At 38.4% G+C, this 15,622-nt stretch overlaps 1 protein-coding gene across 1 annotated transcript; it reads right to left on the bottom strand.

Moving 5' to 3' along the window:
- Positions 1 to 208: 208 nt before the first annotated feature.
- LOC139733035 (multifunctional protein ADE2-like) lies at positions 209 to 14,464 on the bottom strand. The gene is made up of 8 exons (XM_071643879.1): positions 14,339 to 14,464; positions 12,940 to 12,966; positions 9,135 to 9,323; positions 8,341 to 8,519; positions 6,115 to 6,322; positions 5,592 to 5,761; positions 4,765 to 5,101; positions 209 to 3,157 (listed from the first exon to the last, which is right to left on the bottom strand). The coding sequence occupies exons 1-8, from the start codon at positions 14,343 to 14,345 to the stop codon at positions 2,988 to 2,990; spliced, it is 1,287 nt and encodes a 428-aa protein (XP_071499980.1). The 5' UTR covers positions 14,346 to 14,464; the 3' UTR covers positions 209 to 2,987.
- Between the last annotated feature and the right edge of the window lie 1,158 nt (positions 14,465 to 15,622).

The following is a 15,622-nucleotide window of genomic DNA, read 5'->3' as shown; positions in this document are numbered from 1 at the left end:
GTCTTTGTTGTGAAATACATGTATAATAATAAATAGCAATAATGCCAAAATGAAAATGTCTAAATGAGGCCTGTATAAATCTCTACCATTATTTGTTGAAGCACAAAAACAGTAATGATTCACACCCACATTAACAACACAACATCTCAGTCAAATCAAAATAACAACACAGTGTGGAGAGTTTGCTGTTGTAGATCATTAACCCACTGTTCTTTAGTCACATACAAAAGTCCAATGTTCATGAGACAACACGGTGTCATGAAGTACATACAGGTGCGATGAATTAATCTGGAAACATACACAGATTTGTCATTCTGACAATATCTTCGTTCTGTCAACATTTTTAAACTTTCTCTGCAACCCTCAGCCTCACAAAGCACATGATACCTGTAGAAGAATTTACCCAGAGGCAATAAAAGTGATTAAAAATACATCAAATCAATAATATCATGTATATTTTTGTAAGGAAACCTGCAATTGACTAGTTTCACCTCTAGCAAAAATTATACAGTAGGACTCTTGGAAGTTCAGTTATATTCAGCTGACAAGTTGTATTTGGAGCCAGTTAATGCATCTGTCTGGCCTGATTGAGTGCTGTTCAGCATTCTGCACATTTCTGTGACTTTACAGCAAACATGCATACACAAAGGAATACTGCGACATGTGCAACAGCTTAGTATAATTTAAGGTGGAAAACAAGTACTGTACATTGTGTTGTGATTGTGACATACCCAACAGCTAGCACGACACTGAACTTAGATTTGGTACAGTGCACGGTTCTAACGAAATTCCAGTCATAATGAAGTAGAAATTCGGGCCATAACGTTGTTCAATTTATGTATTTTTATTGTTTATTTGTTCGGTTATAACGAAATTTCGATATAATGAAAACTGCCGGTCCTGAGGACTTCATTATAACGGGAGTCCACTGTACAGGTAGGTTGGATTAGGTTGGATCATTTTAAACATGTAATCTGACTGGAATTTCACTGAGTAATTGCTTTTGGTCAATGCTTCTTTCAATCACACAGCTTTTCATTTCAGGATAAATTCTCCTCCAATTTACAATTCAATTCATTTCACTTCACAAGCGTTCCTATGGAACCACACTCGACACAAATAGCACTATGTACAATCTTGTTTGACGTAAATAAAGCAGTTTTTTCTGCACTTTAATGCAAAATTACACTGGGATAACATTCCCTCATTTACTTCTCATTGAACACATTCTCTCTGCCTTCCGTATATTTTGACATTTGAAACCCTGTAACACCATTTCAAAGATTACAAAATGCATAATTCAGAAAAAAAAAATACACGAGTAAAATGTATATGAAAATTAGTACTTTTGATGTTTTCTTTTGTACATCTGACAAAGAACAGAATGATTAATCCAATTTAAGAGGGTCACAGATAATAAGATAACATATCAATGTTCAAAAACTTATTTGAATTTATTAATCTCATTGTGCTGGCAGTCCAGGATTTCTTTCATTCTTTCCCATTTGAACTCACTGGAATGGCTCTTTAAACTGCTAAAAAATATCCCTTTTCCTTGAATAACACATGTAAGTATTTCAATGGAATTCTGCAATAAGCGTTGATGGTACCCTAACCATCCTAAAACTGTTAACAACACGTCACATAATACACCACCACCACCAAACAAAGCGACAAAAAAAAATAATCCTAGAAAGGACAAGAATAAACACAGTAGAATAACAATATCCCACTTCTCATCTGTACAAAAATATTTCCAATCCCACTAGATGCCACCATAGCCACTGGTGTTTGTGCTTATTTCAATTGATCAAGTGCAAAATAAAGACCGACTTTGATGATGGAAAATAAGAACACTCCTGAAAGAAGGCATTCACCTTGTGGAATAGCTGTAGGAAATGTATTTCCTTTCTTGCTGTCACCAATACTGGTTTCCAGCCCATGACCCATTTTGTGCCAGGGACCTGGCAGTGTGTTTGGGGTTTTTTGTGCCAATTATCACTCAAAGCACACATGGGCCCGAATTCACGAAGGTGGTACAAATGAAACCATGGTTGAAACCATGGACAAAAACCATGGAGCGCCAAGTGTCGCACGGAATATTTCGTTACGCAATCAGTCATTTCGTCGATGAAATGATCATTTTTTAACGAAATGACAACATTTTGTATCTAAATGAACATTTTGTCCACGAAATGATAATTTCATTAACGAAACGGTCGTTTTGTCGACAAAATGACCAATTTCTTAACGAAATATTCCGTGCGACATTTGGCCCTCCACGGTTTTTGTCCATGGTTTAAACCATGGTTTCATTTGTACCACCTTCGTGAATTCGGGCCATAGGGTTCAACATACCGGTACATTGTAACAAACAACCACTCATCAGCCACCGAGAGGTGTTAGCCAATCTAGTCTAATGCTAGGCATGTGAACTGTTTAACAGACAGCAACTGACATTTGAAAGGAGTGATCAGGTTTTTAAAGTACTGTAAATACTCCAAAGCTAATAGTCAAATAAAAACAAAAGCACCAAACAAGTAAACATGTAAGGTAAGACATAACTTCAACCATTTCAGAGAGTTTAACTGTCACATATTCATCCGCACTCGCACTATATTTCAAAATCTACTTTTTTGTCAACATTTAATGTTTAACAACTTCACTGGACTCCTTTGGTCTTAAAATGCACCCCTCCTTGAGAGACTTGCCAAACTTGGCAGTTGCAAACTTGCAAAACTCAGTAGTTAATGCAATGTCAAACTTGTTATGTTATTTATTCTGAGCAAGAGTCCATAATGACAAGGGTAAAGAGCTCTGGCAATGATGTGATGGGATACACACAAAAAGTACATACATTGTGCAAGACAGTTTGAAGAGAAGAGATTGTCTTTCGAAACAGAAAATTGTGACGGGTAGCAGGAGATGCCATCCCATATCGACCTTTACCACAGCTCAGAATAACAAACAGATCTCATCCCAGATTTCTACTTGTCCAGAGACTCTTGGAGTTTCCTGTCCGATTCCTTCAACCCAATCCATGTGTTGAGCTGGCGGGCACGGATCCGACCCCAGACGACGTGATTGGTCATCCCCAGGATCTGAGCTGCCTGCCACGCGGCCCCTTCAGGCGACAAGGTGGTGGTGCAGCCAAGACCTGGGTATTTGAAATGAAAAAGGGGGCATTGATTCCTTCAGTGGGTCTGGCCTGCCACAAACATCCACTTCATGACGTTCTTTATATCAAATTTTTGGTGTTCAATTGCTCTTTTATTAGAACAGCTTTGTGAAAACATCCCTATGTAATGATACGGTTTATCACAGTTGGATGTAAGGAAAAGCCACGTGATAACATCCCATCGTATCATTTTGAGTCATATGATCACATTGACCTGCACATTATCAGCTCACATAAACATCCATTTTATGTCAAGGTATTCTTATCATGTCCTATTGTAACATGCAAAGCTACAAAACATGTATCTATACTATGCTTGATATGTCTTGTCTCGGTACCTTGTAAACATAGCTCTATGAAAACATCCTTGTGTGGCAAATGGATTTGCTAAGTTCTACAGAGCACATTGCCTCTAACAGAAAATCGAAAGTATGATACAAAGAGGAAACAAGGCCGATTTTCATCCTTTCTTCATAAGTACACTACCCTCTCAGTCCTCTTTCTGAAAGCAAAACAAACCATTACTAGTACGGAACAGGGCATTAGCTCTGCTTTGGAAGAGAGCCCGAGGATGTCATTGAATTGTTGAGTACAGTTAAACTCGCATAAGTCGATCTTCTCGGGACTGAGCAAAACACATCGACTTAGGCGAGTTTCGACTTGTGCGTAAGTCGAAATAAAATCGACTTACAGTTACACCACGCATACACGTGTATAATGTACATGTATGTTGTCTACTTTGGAGCTGAGAGCTGGAGCGGTGTGCCCGATATTTGCCCTTCAGCAAGACGCTTTATCCACTTTGAATATTACCTTTTTTCATTTCCAAAATTAAAAGCAAACATCTGACATTTCTTCTCGCATCTTATGGAGCCGATTGTTACCGCTGTTCATTTCCAAAACTGAAGGCAAACATCCGGCTTTTGTTGTTGTTGTTGTTGGCACGGCGTGCGTTTTTGGTGACCCCGGTCGCATATTAACCATTCGCGAAATCGTGATACGATTCGCGAAAAGACTCCGCTAAGTATATAAGGCATGGATCGCTACACTCGGCAGAGGCGATACGTCGTCCTTTCACCAGGTCTGGGTAACGGAAACCCAAATCTCGCGTGAGTTCTTGCATTACTATCGTTAATGTCAACGAAACATCGTTAATTTGCGCTTTGGATCGTTACTCACCATTACTACAAACGTTAATTTTCCAGATCGTTAGTTTGCGTTAATAACGATTCAGGTGAAACCGCTTGTGTAAATGAAACGTTAAATGTTTTTAACGCAAAGTTTCTTTTGGTATATACTGTATGTAAACAAAAACTGGCGTCTCATGATTTTGACAGTGATTTATTACACAATAAAATCTTATTCGACTTAGGCACAGTGAATTCAATGGTTTTTCCGTGAAAGTGTTCTTGGAATTTCATCCACTTAGGCGAGTATTTGACTTTAAAAATTTGACTTGTGAGTGAATTAATACACGTAAGTCAATGGGGAAAAATCGGGACTTTTTAAAATCTTCGACTTGCGCAGTTATTCGACATATGCGACGTCGACGTAGGCGAGTTTAACTGTAGTTTGAATTCACTCACCAGATGGCAGACGGAGAGAAGACCACACATCCTGAGGTCCCCAGTCGGCCTTCACTGGCGGGCAGTTGATGACCGGGAAGGTGGCATTGCCCGAGAGAACTGGTCCAAGGCCATTGCTCCTCCCAGCCACGGCGACGAAGACGGCGGGGATCCCCAGCGACTCGTAGTACTTGAGAATCCGCAGAGTCTCCTCCGTACCCTTGTGGGCAGAGGTCACTCGCAGGTCGCAGTGGATGCCGAAGGAGACGCATTCGTTCTTGATTTTCTCTCCGTGGGGGAGGTCGCTGGCTGAGCCCATGAGCACGACGACCTGGGCCTTGGGTGTGGGGATGAAGTCCTGCAAGGTGATGCACGATTAAAGTATAGGTGGATGTGGGCTACATGAATATTGATCTACTGGTGTCTTTGCATCATGACTAGATACCAAAGAAACAATAAGTCTAGGAAGGTAAGGCAAGTTTGACAAAGTTGGTAAATAAGTTTACAAGTTCACCATGACCAACTGTAGTCTCACACTGTGGCCGGAAACACTAAATGTCCCCCTGTATATTGCCTCCCAGCCAACCATTTCATTCAATCTACATGACATTCCTTGACCACCATCTACTTTCACTTGCGTCTAGTCCTTAAACATCCACAAATTTCCACCAACATCTGTGTTGACCACATACTGAATATTCAAGTATATTCATTAATCTACCACCCACTAAACCTAATTTAGGACATTTTTTTTACATCCAATTAAGACTGGCATGGTGACTTTTACCCTCCACACACCCCCCCCCCCAAAAAAAAAACAACAACAACAACAAAAAACTCAAACTTACATCCAGTTTGTTGGCAACCCACTCAAAGTTGCGCTTGACCTGCAGCAAAGCCTCGTCTGTCACCTCCTTGAGATTGCGGTAGACCTGCTTGTCCACCATGAGGCGTTTGTCCCCAGCTGGCCACAGACGCCACGAGTCGCTGTCGATGATGTCCGCCAGAACGATCTCTCCTGAAGGTTAACAACCAACACAAAATTACCACTCACTTAGACAGAAAGACTTTTGTTAATAAAAGGCATTTCTTTTAGTACTATTTTTTTTTTGATAAGCGCCTTAACCCATCATGCTGAAGTACTAATCTGATAATGCCGATGCCCTTTCATGCTCTCATCATTTTCTTAGTATGTACACAAATATCTTTTTGCTTCCTCAGACCTATAGAAAACTTGAGAAATAAAATGCCTCCTTCATCCTTGATATGCAGGGTATTCAAATCTATTAATTATTTGCTAAGTGAATTTCAAACCTTGACACCATTATATTTACTAGGTCTATGAAAAAGAAAAAGAAAAAAAAAGCTTGCCTGTCTCTGCATCCACACCAAACTCAATCTTCATGTCGATGAGTGAACAGTCAAGGGCAGCCCAGGCCTTCTCCAACACCTCAAACACTGTGACGGTGGCCCTCCCCATAATGTCGACCTCGTGGGGCCCAATGAGTCTGCCACCGGGCTTCATCTTTGACTCCACAATCTGGGCGTAGGACCATTCTGGGTCACCGGCCTCATCATCCTGGTGTGGCACAAAAGAGAAGAGGAGATGGGAAGGGAGAATGTTGAAGGGTTTCTTCTTGATTCCTCATTTTACAGACAAATCTTCTCTTTATCAAGCCATTCGATGAAAAGTCTAATCTGGTCACTAAAATACTGTATACACCGAATATTTTGCGAATTTTTCTATTTTCGTGAATTTCGTGAATCGGGTACTATTCATGAAATTAAAGACACGCAAAAATATTGACTCTGATCCCGACGTGAATGTGATGTACATCGCCATGTCTTTTGTTGGTCACATTAATATCACAGAAACATGCAAGTTATGCTAAGTCGAGACAAAGGTGCATTCCAATGTCTTTTATTAAATATTTCAGTACTTTAGCAATGATTGACAGATGAGGTCATCTCAAGAATAATAATAATAATAATAATTCACAACATTTATATAGCGCGTTATTACATAAAATGTCTCTAAGCGCTATGGGAAAAAGAAAACAATAGAAAGGGAAGAAGAGGAAAGTAAAGAAAGAAAGAAAGAAGAAGAAGGTACAGTTTCAGTAATGGTATAAGACAAGAAACACAGTCATAATACTACTCAATAAACAAATACGTTTTTAACATGGATTTAAATTTGTCTACTGAGTCTGTTTGTTTCAAGCATTCAGGTAAACTGTTCCAGAGTTGAGGAGATGCTGACTGAAAAGCTCTAGAACCATAAGATTGTGTAGTGACAAGAGGAGGTATTAAAAGTGATTTGTTGTTAGACCGCAAGTTCCGGGAGGGTAGGAATTCAGTTATCAACTGTTGAAGATAAACCGGTGCAATATTTCGCAAACATTTAAAAGTTAACAAAAGAATCTTGAAGTTAATTGGTTTGGAAGGATTTTTTGTGGGCGTTCCCTAGTAATCTGAAGAAAAATAGAAGAAAAAAATTGTAAAAAACATATGGAATGTTTCTAGATATTAATTTCACTGCAAAAGTGATGTTGAGGGTATCATAAATCAACATGCATTTGGATTTCAGGGCCCCTTTAAAGAGCTGACTCCCCTTCCACATACACTACGCCAAACAATATCTTATTCAGTCTTGAATAAGACAACCGTATGATTGTGCCAATTTCCTGGCATGCACAATGTAAAGTGCTTATTCAGCTATAAATGTCAAGAAGGATAAAACACAATGGCTGATATAGACATACTGGTATCTAAATGAGCCTGATCACATTATCACATTGAGCAGGTAACACTAAGGAGATAAATGACAAAGTCTGTCATTGAGCAGGTAACACAAAGGAGATAAATGACAAAGTCTGTCTGAAAGCTGGACCATTATATCTATTATCATAGAAGTGTGTGCTGTTCTTAAATTTCTGCTCTATCTTTCTTTCTTTCTTTTTTCTTAAAGAGGAAGAGTTAAATATGTTGTGATTTGTCAATGATTTTCTGGGTGCATTCCCATAGTCTTAGGGGTCACATGAGCCCACTTGAAAAGTGTGAATCCCTTTTTCCTGGTGATGATTCCAACCAGTTTGGTTGATCAGCTGAGTTTTCCTGATTAATGTGATAATATGAAAAAGCTTTTGTGTGATGCATGACAAATACCCTATTACAACCAAAGTGCATTTTACACTCATAAAGAGTGACTTATATGTCATAGAATGTTAACACTTTTTGTACTAAAATTTGTGCCAAATGATAGAGCTGCAGAGTGTCCCTGGTTCTACATGAGGCTCACTGAACACTTGAATATCTTTTCATGTCCTGACAAGAGGGTACACAAGGCATCTTAATTTGGAAATTATTTTCATATTGAAAGGCTTGTTACACTGCATGATCGCTAATTGTAACCCGAAGACTTAAATATGTGAATGTTGGCAGCCCCAAAATTATCCAAATGATCATATACAGGGAAAACTTGACATAACAAACACTGCTAACCAGATATTGGGTATAATGAGGAAATCTGTTGGGTCCCGACCTCTTCAATTTATAGTGCTTCCCCTGTACCAGTAAAAGCAGAGAAAGCTGCCTCACCTTGTAGAAGTACTCTAGCTTGGGTGGTGCAAAGCGGTAGCCCTCGTTGACGCCAGGATTCCGCTTCAGGAAGGATCCCGTGGCGATCCGTCGCGTCACCCACTCGATGGGAATCATCTCGCACCGCCTGGCGACAAATGCAGTGTCTGTCTCCTTGCGGACAAAGTGATTCTTGATGCCTGTATTGTTGAAGGTTTATGAGAGAAGCCGAGGAACATTCCTACCATTTTTAAATATTATTCATGTACCTGGATATCACAGGGAAAATGAAAATAAGTCACAGAATAAAAGAGACCATAAGCCTCAGTACACAGAACTATGATAATGTTGATGCATGGTCGCCTCAGACAAAAAGATTTCCAGGATATAAACAGTAGCTTTAGATGTTATAAATTCTTATCATCATAGCTCTTTACACATATGTGATCACCATAATTATCCTTATCACTACTGAATTATCATTATCACCACAAATAATGTCATCACTACTGGAGTATATAGCAGTCATATTTATATTTCACTTCTACATGAAACATTACAAACATAAAAATTCCTAATTATCAGAGCTAATATAAGACATGTGAAAATATTAGAGAGGCAGCAATTTTCAGGACAAGGATATTCTTATACAATTATGCAGTTGAAAATGAGCAGGAAAATGCTTAGTGTGAAGTAAAACATTTAACGAAGCAAAGATGGATGCCATGTGATAGTAACAGACAGGAACAGATTTGGTCACAAAATGACCCATTTGATAATTTTGAGGACTTCATGGGTCAGAGGTCACGACTCACCAATCAGACTGAGGAACTCAAACACTTTGGAAGTGGTGGCAGTGGAAATGGCTGCTTTGCCCACCATTTGGTTTACCATCTGTGCATTGTGGGCGGTGATGCGGTCCTTGGACTGCAGGAGCACCTCAAAGTTGGGCAGTTCATAGACGATCTTTGTCTTGCCCTCATTGAGCTTCTTGCCTGGTTCAGCTGAAAGAAAGAACACACATGTCCAGATTAATATCCATGGATTATGATAGTCAGTTCAGGCTTCTTGTTATGTTACATGCACAAAATACATACATGCCCATAATCAATTATACAACATTACAAGTTTGGTAGTATACAGATGAATCACTATCACTCCATATGACAATGAAAGCATGATAAAAGATTTACTGATTCGTTACCTCTCTTTTATCCCTACAAAAATTTACAAGATTTCTCATTAATCAATGCCTGAATGGCCACCTCCGTGAACCTGCATCACAAACATTCTTTTCTGCTGTCCAGACAAATATGGGAAAACTAGGGTGGTCCATGAGGGGTTTCAGCATGTCACTGCAACATGCTCAAATTCTTGTGCAACATCCTCAAAAGCCAGCAACATGCTGTGCAACATGCTCAAAAATTTGCAACAAGCTAAAAATGAAATGTATTCACACAAGTGAAAAGCGTGTGCAAAACATAAAAAACATCAAACTACCAGGTAATTAGATATTTGTGTGCCTAATGATGTACACTGTATCATAAATCCTATAGAAACTGCCACATTTGTGAACAGATGGAAGCCCTCATAAATTTCAGTCATGTACATGCGTGAATATAGCTTTGCTTCTTGTTGCATTTTTCATATCATCTGCCTTTGAGATTGAAAACTTCTAGATACGTCCACTAAGGGAATTTGCTGAACATGAGAGAACCTGCTCGGGGGACCCAAATGAGCTCATCAGTGATGTTTATTGCCCTATAAAATCAGGAAATGAAAGCTCACAAAGTGTGTTTTTTGTTTTCTTGAAATGTTGAGCTGCCTGTTTGTTCTCCCTCACAAACCAGGAGATGCAGATTTAATCACAATCTGAATCAGATGCAATAGGAAAGTATGGTGAGTTATGCGCATTCACACACGTATGTAAGAATGGCTGAAAAAGGAGCAGTTCCTTTTAATTAAAGGACAAGTTCACCTTCATAAACATAAGGATTGAGAGAATGCAACAATAATAGTAGAACACATCAGTGAAAGTTTGACGAAAATTGGACAATCGATGCAAAAGTTATGAATTTTTTAAATTTTTGTGTTGGAACCGCTGGATGAGGAGACTACTACAGCTTGTGAGTCATATGCGTACAACAGTATAAAGAAAATTTAAAAGAAAATTCAACATATTTTCACTTTTCTCGCATAATAAAGGAGCTCTTGACTTGCCTCTTTCTAAAGGCAGGGGGAATAATATTACCCATAACATTTGTCGGTAACGAGTCAGGGGAATGTGTATTTTTTTCAAAAGATGGAATTTTGTGAAATTCTCTTTTTATTTTCCTTATATTGTTGTACGCATGTGACATCTAAGTTATTCATACACTGCAGTAGTCTTCTCATCCAGCGGTTACTGCACAAAAACTTCAAAAATTCATAACTTTTGAACGGATTGTCTGATTTTCCTCAAACTTTCACTGATGTGTTCTACTAATATTGCTACATTCTCTCAATCCTTATGTTTATGAAGGTGAACTTGTCCTTTAAGAAGATGTTTCCTCAAACACATAGATTCATAAAATACAGAAAGATTGGGAAAATATTCAGTGAAGATTTGAGGAAAAGTGGATAATTTGTTAAAATTTATGAAGTTCAAAAGCTCAGGTGAATTCCACTAGCCACCTCTCTAGATTAGAACTCTGCAATTCTTGTTTCCAGTTTACCTATGGGAGCAGCTATTTAAAAAAATATTCAAGATATCACATTTGTTGCATGTGTGTTGGTCAGTTGTATCACAAAACATCCTACCATATAAGAATTTGGGATAGAACCTAGAATATCAATAAGGAGATATCACTACTATTCTCAATAAACCATGACTGTAGACAGTTTAGTCTGGAAACAATTTTATCATAACCACTGTTCACATTTCATGTATTTAACAATACTTAACATTGATTATACCAATTGAAATGGTTATATTGGTTGTTTCTATCCCTAACTCACATTTAGTCCATTTTTGAAGCATCAATGCTGGGTTTTTATTTCATCTGCGAATGGTAAACCATGCCTTTTATGTAAAAATTGCAGAAAGATTAATTGTTTAAGAAAATATATGAGGTTTTAAACATTTGAAGTTACTTCAAATGCCATGACAACAGCCTATGACTTCATCAAGAAAAAAGTGGACGATGAATATTTGGTTTCTACATCAATTTCAGCCACAGGTCAAGAGAATGTGGGCTTATGCAAATAAATAGATTTGTGATATTCCTTCATCAATTAGTTATCTTCTAAAACTATTATAAACTGTAGAAACATAGAGTTCCTATGAAGGGACAGACCATGAATATACTTAGAATCCATTAACTTTCAGACTGTTGCATGCTTTTGCTCAAACTTTCACTGATTATTTTCACTATAATCACTGTGAGAAGGGAACAAAGGTTCTATGCACAATGCGAGCTGATAGGGCGATGGGGAAACGCGGTATTCAGGATGTTAGTAGCAGACGGTTAGAACAGGCAGGCAGGCAGATAACATCCGACAGATAACAAAGCAAAAGTGTTAACTGATCCAGGGCAGCTCTTTTTGACAGCTTCCCATTTCAGACACAAACAGAGCTGTGGGTGTAGATCATAAATACGATAGGAATTTCAAATCACTTTATTGCAACAATGGATCTTTGCTACTTTGACAATTAAAAATCCTCCAAAAAGCCCCCTGAATATTGAATCTGCTTTTGGAGTGTCTCACTCCATAAAACTGAGGTGGAGGATGGCTTTCTGCCTATTGGGGTAACTTTATGCAGTCCTATTCATCAGTATTCACATTCCTATTGTAGACACAAATCCTACATTGTATGGGTGCCCTTTTTGGGCTGTTACTTTATCTATTTGTTTGTATTTTAATCTATTTGTTTTTGGAGGGGAGGTTGCTATATTTTCATTAAATTTGTAAACACAATTGTTATCATTGAATCTCTTTATAAGTTCAGGGGATCATTGGTGAAGACATATTGTGAACATGTGGGAGTGGATAAGCATGCTAATCAATAATGGCTTTGACACTCCTCATGTCCGAGGGGAGGGTATAGGGTGGGGATTTGGGCTTGCTATGTAATAGAAAATCATTGTCACAAGATTTGGTATACTGTACAGTATTGTCAACATAATTTACAGAAGATATGTTTCTTTGTTAGGCAATTTCAGAAGTTAGAAAAGAGACTACTCATTATTAGCACCAATGGGAAAAATCACTATGGACAGCTCTACTTGGGTGGGTGGACAGGATGAGACTTTGAAAGGACTTTGTACTGATATTCAGAGAAAGTTGTTTTGAAGTAAATGTTAGATACCACAGCAATAATCAGCACAAGTTTGCATAATCAAACAGTATGAATACCATCACCAAACTACTACTACTACTACTACTTTACTTATAAAACTCCTCTAATTTTTGCCTGTGCTGTTGTTTCTCCATAACTTTTGCAACTAAAAATTTCCCTTTTGTGCTACCTTTTCAAATGTGTACTATGATACAAAATAGTGCAGGATTTTGTGGGGTTTTCTAAACTACAAGGCAAACACAGCATGCACATCAAATTAATCAAATCTGTCATACAAGTACCTTTCATTCTCTTGGTGGGAGGTTGGGCTGGCAAAAGCATGCACAAACAAACAAAATTTAATAAGAGAACTTGTACTACAGATGTACATCAAAAGAAATCTTGAGGGGGCACCCACATCACTCAGTCACTAGTAAAATGTGTGGCCATTTTTTTTAATCACACTTTGTAATATCAGCACAGCCTGTCTGCACTGTACAGACACTCAATCGTCATCTCGAGATATACAGTTAACAACAAAATTATTCATACCTCTGAGAAATTATTAGTTTTGGGCAGATTTCTTACAAGTGAAGGATGGAGTGATGGTGATTTTGGGTGTTAAATTTTTACTCTTGTCCTCTATAAATTGATGTTAATTCCAATTCACCTCATTTGCATAACAATAGAAATGTTGAGATACGTATAGGCCTAACACCCAATCACCATCACTCCATCCTTTACTTGTAAGAAATCTGCTAAAAACTAAAATTTTCCCGGGGGGTGTGACGGTATGAATAATTTTGTTGTTAACTGATGTAGGCCTATGTTCAGAATGATGAATCCTGCTGAGTACGAATGAAGTTAAGTAATATAATTTACTTAGGTAAGCACATTCTCACTTAATTTCAGGATAATTTAAGCAAGAGCCCAGCAAGCCAAAGCAGGCCATTGACGGATTGGCGCACTGGCAGTGGATGGATCCAAGTGCATACCATTGCATTTGGTTACAGCTCGTTGTTCCGAAGGTTCGTTATTCCGAAGGTTCATTGTTCCGAATTTCATTTTCGGATTAACCAATCTTCGGAATAACGAACCTTCGGAATAACAAAACAAATTTTCGGATTAATGAACCCTTTTTCATTTTCGGATTAACAAACCTCTACAAGGTATAGGAAATTGCGTGTTTCGGATTAACGACCCTTCGGAATAATGACCCTTCGGAATAGCGAACCTTCGGAATATTCAACGAACAGCACCCTTGCATTCACTGTCATCAGGTTGACCATATTGACACATTCCTGATATCTGATTAGAGAGTTTGTAACTTCAACAAGAACAGTTTCACCCATTGTCATGATTGTCACAATGTCAGCCTTGTCATGACTAATGTAAATCATTAAATGGTGGTTAAAATCATGCCGTCAGCCTTCAGATATTTCTGGCAAGACAGATTGCATCAATTGGCGGTAAACAGCCGTGTCGTGGATCGACTGACCATTTGATATCATACATAAACAACAGGAATAACGTCAGTAAATTAATGACTTATCAGTATCACATAGCGCATGGCTCATGACAAGATAACTTAACACTCCTGTCACTCATCGTGCTCATAGATATTGTTAAATGCCTAGCTAGAAACTAACGTTGGGGTTCTATATCATACAGGCTCAGGCTATCGTGCAAAATGTTTCTTACCTGCCATTTTTGGAGTGAATTACACGAACCGTGAGATGACTGGAAAGACTGATCGAGGAAGACGTTTAACGTTAGGGTCTACAAAAACGTACACTGGATCAAAGAAGTTCCACTACAGCTCTCCCGCACTGCACTACACACAAATGCGTTGCCTCGCCTCCAGCTACTGTCTACATTAGTTTACATGGAAAATACCAGTGTGTTAGACGTGTGCACCCAACAAGCGACCTTATCAGCCATGCCCCAACACATACCACGTGGGTCTTTGATGGTTTCATAGCGCGCGCTTTACCATCAGCAAGCTGCCCACTGTGAGTGCGTCCATGCGTGATGGTGCACCTCCTTCCACTGGCACCCCGCCCCCCCCCCCTTCAGTTCGGCGCGTTGAAATTTGCTGTTCACCAGTCCTTGTGATATATAACCATCATGCTCCTATAAATTTTTACAGATCTTTTATGCAGAACATTTGCTAATCTTTGTAAGTTTTTATATTATGGATCATCAAGAACAATACGTTACAATGTGTAAGACCGTACGGTTCTAGACATGTTTGGCATTAACTACATTTGTATCTTATAAGAGAACACAAGAGTAGGCCTACAGCAAATTCAGAAGAACGAGGTCTTCACTTTCTTTCTTTGGTATGTTTGTTTGTTGTTTTTGTTTTGTAAAGGGAAAGTCCCTTAAAATGGACCATTTGGATTCAGCGAATGAAGAAATTAAACTGTGGCTTTCTTGTTTGTTGTCTAATTGTTTGTCTTCGAATTGTTTTTAATTCTGTCCCACTGTCACGAAGTACTGCATAGTACCTGCAGTAGGCAACTACTGGACATTAGCTGTATGCCGTACAAATAATCCTAGGTCATTTCCCCCTGTTTTTAGCAATATTATACTTATATCGTAGGCCTAATGAAAATTACGAAATTAGTATCGTAGCTGAAAGGGCTACATTGCTAAACGAGAATGGAATAAATAAATAAATAAATAAATAAATAAATAAATAAATCAATCAATAAATCAATCAATCAATCAATCAATCAAAGCAAATACAGACAATTAGTGATATCACATGGTAACAATAGTAACGGAAAGCCTATATGTGGTTGTTTATGTATTATTTTCATCATCAATGGGCCTTTATAATATTATCATTATTGTCATTATGGCAATTGTAAATACAGACATTATAGGTAACTAGAACAGGTACATTCGACTTTGTTTCTAGGAGTTTTCAACGAGAACTTATAATGGCAAAAACACGTTGAGTGTGTCTCTTCCTCAATG

This window comes from Diadema antillarum, unplaced genomic scaffold (assembly GCF_040938485.1).
Source record: "Diadema antillarum isolate AM-2024a unplaced genomic scaffold, OU_Dant_1.0 seq00000460_RagTag, whole genome shotgun sequence".
NCBI lineage: Eukaryota > Metazoa > Echinodermata > Echinoidea > Diadematoida > Diadematidae > Diadema > Diadema antillarum.
The sequence above is the reverse complement of the archived record's forward strand: the minus strand, read 5'-3'. Positions and strand labels throughout refer to the sequence as shown.

What these genes read in the sequence shown, in the direction of transcription:
- LOC139733035 (XM_071643879.1), bottom strand. An exon ending in TGAGTTCCTCAGTCTGATTG is followed by an intron (nt 8,520 to 9,134) that starts GTGAGTCGTGAC and finishes TCAACAATACAG; the next exon opens with GCATCAAGAATCACTTTGTC. An exon ending in AGCTAGAGTACTTCTACAAG is followed by an intron (nt 6,323 to 8,340) that starts GTGAGGCAGCTT and finishes GTGCCACACCAG; the next exon opens with GATGATGAGGCCGGTGACCC.